The 9308-nt window shown below is 36.1% G+C and overlaps 1 protein-coding gene across 1 annotated transcript; it reads right to left on the bottom strand.

The window, feature by feature from the left end:
* Nucleotides 1-628: 628 nt before the first annotated feature.
* LOC122310439 (cyclic nucleotide-gated ion channel 1-like) lies at nucleotides 629-5818 on the bottom strand. The gene is made up of 6 exons (XM_043124314.1): nucleotides 5266-5818; nucleotides 4213-4649; nucleotides 3779-3979; nucleotides 1604-1899; nucleotides 1264-1375; nucleotides 629-814 (listed from the first exon to the last, which is right to left on the bottom strand). Exons 1-6 carry the CDS (start codon nucleotides 5816-5818, stop codon nucleotides 629-631), a joined length of 1785 nt encoding a protein of 594 aa, XP_042980248.1.
* Nucleotides 5819-9308: the final 3490 nt, after the last annotated feature.

Below are 9308 nucleotides of genomic sequence, written 5' to 3' on the forward strand. Positions count from 1 at the left end.
CGGAGAACAGGTTATCTTTTACGAATTAATTTCTGCCTTGTTAACTGTACTGTGAACGATATATTCTCTGTTCAAATTATAAGCAAGACTCTTCTGGACGTAATATATATATATATATATATATATATATATATATAGTATTTGCATGCCCATCTAACTATTGCCAACCAATACAAAAAACTGGTGTGAAGTATGAATAATAGGCCGCTACAAGAAAAAGGGATTTTTGCGACCAAAATTTTGATCACAATATTTTGATTGCAAAAATCCGTTTCTCTTGTACATACATGTTTGTGTAGAAATTTAAAAAAGTTGTAATGATAACATAAGATAAGACGAGACGAGACGAGTTTGATGTTTTTATATGCAAATAATTACGTAGAGATACAAACCGAGTCAAGCAAGGTTTTAAAAATTATTTATTGATTAAAATTTATATTTTGACTTCTATGAATAAGCCGTAAGCGGATTTAAAAACTTCTTTTGACTTTTTTAGAGGTCTGAAAAATTCGTATCTAGTCTTTTTTAATTGAAATTTACCCATGCCGTTGGCCCAAGTACTACAGTTTGCAAACCTCAAATATAGAGATCAATGGGGGCGTGGGGAGAGTTTTTCAACTTTTCGTTTTCAACTTTCGTTTTCGTTTTCAACATCTATATTGTGCTCTAATACCTGTCGTATATTGGCCATGATTTCCCGTTTTATGTCATCATTGAGCCCATTTCTAGATATCCACAACTCTATGTCTCGTTCTTTACTTTTCATCTTTTGTATAATCTCCTCTGTTCTTTCAGTTATCAACTGCATGTATGTCTGCAACATATATAGCAGGTTTAACACATAATAAAGTCCTACTCACAAATTAGTACAAGTAAAAGATTTAGGTAATAATGCATGCCCAGAAGAAAAATAAAACATAATATATAATTTCCCAATCTGCAAAATATTATTCTCTCTCTAATTTTCAGGAAAAGAAATCAAGTAAGAAGGCACCAAGATTACTGTCGACAACCCCACCCACCCTTCTATGTAGATATATAAACAAATTAAAGTACAATAAAATGATGCAGTTGTAGAGATGTTGACGAGGAAGTGTATGAACACGGCCATGATTGCGACAAACTTAGCCTAACAAGTTAAAACAGAGGCGTTGACAAAAATAAAAGCTGATTTTGGTACAGAAAATCAATGGAGTTCGGCTTTTATTAGATGAACTATAAAAAAGATATATAGCAGGTGCATTAATTCTGAGAAGTACCAACCTGCACATTACCAATGAAATATAAAAACAATAGCAAGCCGAAGATGGAAATAAAAGTTGCAAAGCTGTTCTCCCAGAAATTGGTACTTGTCTGAAGGTTTTGACCAAAAGAACTGCAAAAATTGGAGCAACAATATATGAGAGTCATAAGAAATTATTGGTACTTCCATTTTTCCACGCAATATTATACAGACCACTGTATCGGTAAATTAATTAGGCCAATTTCCTCGTACACCTGATATGCTAGCATTAAAATTGATATATAACGTGTCTTCTAATTATCTAAGAAAATTAGATTAAGTAAGAATAGAGAGAAGAAGCTAGGGTCAACAAATGCAAACCTCAGATTGCGCAAGCCCCACCAAGAACAATACAAAATCTTTTTCCGAAAATTTCTGGATGCTACAATACCAGATTTAATGGCGTCACGATAGATCCCAAAATCAAAGGGCATTGTACCATCCTTTGTTTCTACAGGGCAATAATCATTCATAAATGTGTAATTTCCCGAACTGTGAACATGATCATGACAGTTAAAAGAATTCGGAGTACATGCGGTATCATTTTTCTCACACGCTTTGTACCAACAAGTCGTCTCTCGTTCGATAGAAAAGAAATACCAGAAGGCACCGAGCACCTAAAAGAGACCAGCCATTCTCTTAAAAGTCAGAAAATTATGCCATGTGTATATATATGTGTGTATATCTAATTGAGAACTTTCAATATTAGAATATCTCTAGTTTTGGTAAACAATATAATCACTTTAAAAGTATTTTAAGCTTTCTAACACAATTTCAAACATCCATGTCCCAAATCTCAAATTATCTCATTTAGAAAATTCTGAAAAATTTTCATAACCATCGTCCAAAACAACTTCAATGTTTTTGCCAGCTAACTGGCCTACTGAGAAATCCTTCAACGTCAAAGGACATATGAAGAGCATTACTTCATGCGCTCTCGAATATCCAACTTGTAAAAGGACATTTATTGTATTGCGCAATTTTTGTTACCAAAAGATTTTAATTATATGTCTTGTGTTGTGTGTTTGTTTTTCTTTACTATTCTCGCATTATCGTTCCCCAACAACTGGTATCAGCGCTCCAAGATGGTGAACCATGGAACAACATAAAAAGCAGCGTATGAGATGGGAGATCAAGCAAGTGAAAGTTAGTTGAGAAGAAGCTGACTGCATGGACTTCTAGGGAGGAAGCAAAGACTAGATAGGAGATGGGCATGTCTACTGAAGAAATTTGATTGTAGTTGTTCTGTATTTCTTTCATGGTGGTATGCATGAAAAACAAGTTAGCAGCAGGAGGTGGGATCAGTCGTCCAAATCAAAGAAGAAAGCGTCAACAACAAGTTCTCTAATGTTTGCTAGAATCATTTTGAGACCGAATATCCCAGTACAGTGGGAGTTCTAAATCACTCAATCTATGTGCTAACTGAGGGCAATGTACATGAGAGATTGAAGTTGGGCTTGACCTCAAAGTGTCTTCTGGCTTGAAAACGGGAGCCGTGAACTATAGACGTAATAGGGGTTGTGTTGGAGACAGTGGCTAGCATGTGGAAAACTAGTCTCCAAGTGGGAAATTGTTGAGTTGTGGGTGGATTCTGGTTTGTTGGTGTGCCTACCTGATGACCCAACCAGATAAGGATATATTATGGTTTCTTGGCGGATTTTTAAGAGGCTTTGGCCATGGAGTGCATAGGCCCAAGCTGAAACGAGCATGGACAAGTCTTGTGTGGAGCTCTGTGGGCAACGGCCTCGAGAAATTTTTTGGCACTTTTTGTAGAGTTGAAAAACACCAGCTAGATTGTTTACTCTACTATCGCTCGACCTTGGCTAGAGTGAAACTCAAGCATGTAGAGAGCTCGCTCTAGATGCACTCGACAGTTGACTCGAGCAAAGTCTAGACAAATTGTTCGCTCAAGGTTTGTGTGATAGTGGGTTCGAGCGAAGTAAAATCTAAGTGATCGCTCAACACTTTACTTGAGTGAACATTACATAGGTTGTTCACTTGAGGTGTGCTCAACACTCTGTTTGAGCAAACAACCCAAATTTTACCACCTTAGGGTGTCTCACGCCTACCTACATATATATATATATATATATATGTAATGTTTAAAGAATAAAAAGTTGATCAGATTGAGGCAAAAAGAGTGAGAAGGCATTTGAGATCTTGAGTGAGAAAGAAAAAAGCCTTTAAGTGAGTGTTGAGATTGTGTGAGTAGAGTGATGCTATTATAACTCATTGTGTGTCTTGTAATCTTCTCTAGAATAAAATCTGATACAGTTTTGTAGATGTAGACATATTACCGAATCACATTAAATATTCATGTGTGTCGTGTGTGTGAGCTTGATTCCTATATTTCTGCATTATTGTTTCACTGTTTGTCTTGATATGGTTGTTTGTGGGTGTGGTTGCTCTAGTGCTTGCCAAATTAAGAAAACTTGAATAATTAAGCAATACAAGTATTAAGATGAGGTTAAATGAAATTGATATTGACAAACTTACATGACTGGCCATGATGTACAGAAAGAGATTTAATGCAGCTTTGACCCGCACAACTCGAGAATGTTTGTTCGCAGCCCGAATGAACATGGAGATTCGGATGAGTCTTGGCACATATTGGTAGAGAACAACAGTATTAAGAAGCTTCCTTATGTGCAAAGATTCTGAGCCTCTGATTTCTGAAAAAATTATTGGAATTAACACCTGGAAAGTTACAAGGAGAACGTGTAAGATCATGATCTGCTTGTGCAGCACATTGTCTGTTTAAGGCACGTATCATAAATTCCCTGATAAGATCCGAGACTACACATCCAAGTTTAACTTTAGACTAGAAGAGTAGTACTCATTGAATCATCCGTGTTAAAACTTTAAAAAAGATAAAAAAAACATGGGAAACGTTGTTTGATTAGAAGAAGAGAACACCTCATGATCCTTACCTGTGGGAGGGGAAGAATGGCGAGAATGTCAATGGGGAAGTACCGCGACAAGAAATACCTCTTTGCTATTGGCCAGGAATCTGTAACTACTTTAATTCGTCCAAGTTTACTTGCGGTCTCATCTATATAAGGGCAAAGAAATTGCAAGATGATATTCACGACATAAATCAGATCGGTGGCCATTCGCAAAAAAATAGCTACGACCTTTAATCTTTCGTCTAACACAAAGCACTTGTTCTTTTCATTGACCACAGGGAGGTAGAAAAATAAAGGGTCCACCGATACAGCCATCATACAAGACACTACAAAAATCATCCTCCAGATTCGAAGGAACTGCCCCTCTGGGTCAAGAAATGTCTTTGTTGTTGTTTTCTTTTCTTTCAAATCAACTCCATCATTGTTGAGGGTGACAAGAACTCGATCAAGTGAGGGAGGAACTTGAAAAACAGAGGAAAAGAAGAGAATTCTGAATTGCATTAATGAAAAGAAGTGCTTTTACAAGTCTGCTATGGAACTCTATTTATAGCAAAATAACAGACTTAACTAACTATAACATATTGACTATTATAGCCTTTTCTACTTTGGATTTTAACTCCATATTTTCAATATGTGATGCAATACTCCAACACCCCCCCTCAAGATGAACATGAATGTTAATAATGTTCATCTTGCGAAGAGTATGGTGAAAAGGCAATGATCCAAGTGGCTTTGTGAAAATATCTGCCAATTGCAGCCGAGAGGGAATATAGAATAACTTGATGAGCTTTTCCTGCAGCTTCTCTCGAACTAAATGGCAATCAATTTGTATGTGTTTGGTTCTTTCATGTTGTACTGGGTTTGTGGCAATGGACATAGCAGATTTGCTGTCTGTATATAAGAGGGTTGGTTGAGAGTGGTCAATCTATAAGTCTTGTAGTGCATGGAGTAACCACTGTATTTCACAAGTTGTAGTTGCAAGAGCCTTGTACTCAGCTTCAGCAGAGGATCAACTAATAGTGGCTTGCTTTTTAGACTTCCATGAGATCAAAGAGTTTCCCAAGAACACTGCAAAACCTGTTATGCTTTTCCTAGTATCAATGCAGCCTGCCCAGTCACTGTCTGAAAAGGCTTTCAACTGAAGTTCTGAAGATGAAGAGAAGAGTAAACCCTGTCCAGGTGTGGCCTTTAAGTATCTAAGTACCCTTATTGCTGCTTTGTGATGATTGGCTGTCGGTTTAGCTAGAAATTGGCTCAAAACTTGAACAGAATATGCAATATCTGGTCTGGTAATCGTTAAGTATAACAATCTGCCAACCAGTTTTCTATAAGATGATGGATCTTCATATGGTACTGAATCATCAATAGCCAGTTTGAGATTGGATTCCATAGGAAATGCTGTAGGTTTGGAACCAATGAGGCTAGTATCTTGTAGAATGTTCAGTGTATATTTTCGTTGGCAAAGAGAGATCCCAGTGTGAGATCTTGCTACCTCTAGTCCAAGAAAATATTTTAATGGCCCCAAGTCTTTGATTGTAAGCTGTTCATCCAGAAACTTCTTCAATAGTTCAATATCTTGTAAACTATCACTGGCTAACAATACATCATCAACATACACTACCAATGCCATAAATGATGTTGTTGACTTTTTGATGAATAATGAACAATCAGATTTACCTTGAGAGAAGCCATAGCTGATGAGAGAGTTAGACAATTTTTCAAACCACTATCTAGAGGCTTGTTTAAGACCATAAAGACTTTTTAAAAGTTTACAAACTTTGTTGTTCTGATTTGGCAGACCAAGAGGCAAATCCATGTAGACCTCTTCATGTAGTTCACCATGTAAAAACGCATTGTTCACATTTAACTGATGAATATGCCAAATCTTAATTGCAACAACAGCAAGTAGAAGTCTAATAGAAGTAATCTTAGCAACAGGTGAGAAAGTGTCAAAGAAATCTAGACCTTCTTGTTGAGTGTAACCTTTTGCCACTAATCTTGCCTTATGTCTCTCTATAGTTCCATCAGCTTTGTATTTGATTCTAAACACCCATTTACAACCAATGGTCTGTTTATGTTTAGGTAAAGTAACAAGCTCCCATGTTTTGTTTAATTCTAAAGCATTAAGTTCATTTTGCATAGCTTTTTGCCATTCTGAAAATTGAGCAGCCTGTTTATATGTTTTGGGCTCTAATGAAGTTGTGATAGAAGCAAGGAAGGCTTTATGAGATGATGAAAGTCTATTTGCAAAAAGAAAAGGAGAGATAGAGTAGAAATTACCTTGTTTAGAACCATCAGTAGAAGAAATTGAAGGAGCTGCATTTGAAGAAACTTGACTACAATAATAATCCTGCAGAAAATGAGGTGCTTGTCTAAGTCGAGTTGATTTTCTGAGTTGTGGAGGATTGTTTGAAATATGATTGTTCTGAGATATAGAAGAATTTTGATGATCATCATTAATATGTGGATGACTCATCTGTGAAGTTGATAATACAGGTGGATTAGCAACTGGATTACTATGGAAAGTATCATAACTGTATGAATTTGCTGATGGGGGAAATAGAAATGTGTGATTTTGAGGATCAGATGGTATAGCTGTAAAAGGAAGAATGTTTTCATGAAATATAACATTTCTAGAGATGAAAACTTTCTTAGTATGGAGATCCATTATTTTGTAGCCTTTTATATCAGAGGGATACCCAAGAAATATGCACTTGACAGCTCTAGGATCAAATTTTTGTCTGTGATGTTGAAGTGTTGAAGCAAAGCAAAGACAACCAAATATTTTTAGATGAGTAAGTTTTGGTGTTTTATTAAAAAGCATTTCATAGGGAGTTTTGTTTTTAAGAAGAGGAGTGGGGATCCTATTAATAATATGAGCTGTTGTGAGAACACAGTCACTCCAAAAAGATAATGGAATATTGGCTTGATACATTAAAGCCCTAGCTGTACTAAGCAAGTGTTGATGTTTTCTTTCTACTAGGCCATTTTGCTGTGGGGTTTCTACACAACTTCTTTGGTGTAAAATTCCATTTTCATGATAAAAATATGTTAGTAGGAACTCGGGTCCATTGTCTGATCTTATTATTTTGACAGCAACATCAAATTGTGTTGTGATCATTTTGCAGAAACCTTTAAGTAGGAATGGAACTTCAGATTTTGTTTTAAGCATATAAACCCAAGTACAACGTGTAAAATCATCAACACTTGTTAAAAAGTATTTATAGCCTGAATAAGAAATGGTTCCAAAAGGACCCCATATGTCACAGTGAATCAAATCAAACATTTTATTAGATTTGCTATGTGATACAGGAAATGACAGTTTTCTTTGCTTTGCTAAGGAACAAATATTACATACATTTTGACAATCCATAGAGATAGAAGGATCAAGATGTTTAAGAGAAGAAAGTCTAGAAAGAGATACATGGCATAATCTGTAATGCCATAAGTCCAATGATTTTTGAGATGTAGCAGAAAAATGAGTTGGATTAGCCTTGGAATTTTCAGAGGCAGAATTGAAGTAATATAAGCCTTGTTTCTCAAATGCAATCCCAATCATCTTCTTCATTGATTGGTCCTGTAAAAGGCAATGAGTACGAAAGAAAGACAAAGAAATATTAGAATCTTTGGTTAGCTTAGAAATAGACAAAAGGTTAAAGGTAAAGGATGGTACACATAAGACATTTTGCAAGAAAAGATTGGTATAAATGCAAATTGTTCCTATGTGTGTTGCTGGTATAACTTGTCCATTGGGTAAATTGACAGATATATTTATTGGTTTAGGAGGAAAGCAATAGAATGAGGGTGAACAGATCATGTGATATGTTGCACCAGTGTCTAATATCCAAGAACAATTTGATTTTGCAATGGTAGAAACTGAATTGCAAGAAGAATTACCAGAAAATTGAGAGGAAGTAACAAGATTGCAAGATGATAAATTCTGGGTGTTTGAGGGGATTTGAGATGACTGAGATGACTAAGAGGAATTGGCAATAGCTAGCAGCTTATTGAAATCTTCAGAAGTCAAAGAAACCATGTGAGACTCATTACTGTTTTGTTTACAGACATCAGTAGTTGTAATTGCAGCATGGGCAGCAGAATAAATTCTTTTTCCTTTCGGTCCAGTCCACCCAGGAGGGTATCCATGAAGCTGGAAGCACTTATCCACTGTGTGTCCATTGTATCCACAATGTGTACAATGAAGAATAGACTTCTTGGATTTTTCTTTGGAAAATCTGTACTGATTTGCTGCAGAAGTCGACTGTTTAACCATCAATGCATGAGTTTCAGTAGAAACTGAGTTGGTTAGCTGTCTTTGGCTCTCTTCTTGGAGTAACAAACAAAAGACCTTGGCCATAGGTGGTAATGGTATTGAAAGAAGCAACTGACTTCTTATGGATGCAAAAGAATCATTTAAACCAACCAGAAACTTTAGAACATAGTCTGATTGTTGCCTTTGTAGTAAAAAAGAGAAAAGATCACATGTACAACTTAACATTTTTCCACAAGTACATGTTGGAAAAGGACGAAAGCTTACATATTCATCCCATAATGTTTTAAAAGCACTGAAATACTCAGTGACAGATGAAGAACCTTGGTTGATGCAACTCAAAGATTTTTCAAGGTGAAAAACCCTTGGTCCATCACTTCTTAAGTATCTAGTCTTCAATTCATTCCAAAGATCAAGAGATGAATTTACATATAGCAAACTGTTTCGAATATCTTTGGAAATTGAGTTTATAAGCCAAGAAAGTACCAAGTTATTTGCCCTTAACCAAGCTGTGTGAAGAACAGATTCAGAAAAATGTGGAGGTCAAATTGTACCATCGATGAATGCCACTTTGTTCTTGACAGATAAAGCAATGGTAATGGATCTGCTCCAAGCAACATAGTTATCTCCATTAAAGATCTCTGAGACAAGAAGGGCACCAGGGTTATCACTAGGGTGCAGATAGTATGGACTTGATGAAAGGTCTGATGGATTTATGTTTGGGACAGAATCAACAGAAGTTTAAGAACCCATTTCAAGAAAGATCAAGAAGCACGATCTTGGAGTGTGTAATGCAGAAAAATCACTACAAATTCTTGAGGAATCTGTAATGCAGAAAGATCACAACAAA

Source organism: Carya illinoinensis, chromosome 5 (assembly GCF_018687715.1).
Source record: "Carya illinoinensis cultivar Pawnee chromosome 5, C.illinoinensisPawnee_v1, whole genome shotgun sequence".
NCBI classification, from domain to species: domain Eukaryota; kingdom Viridiplantae; phylum Streptophyta; class Magnoliopsida; order Fagales; family Juglandaceae; genus Carya; species Carya illinoinensis.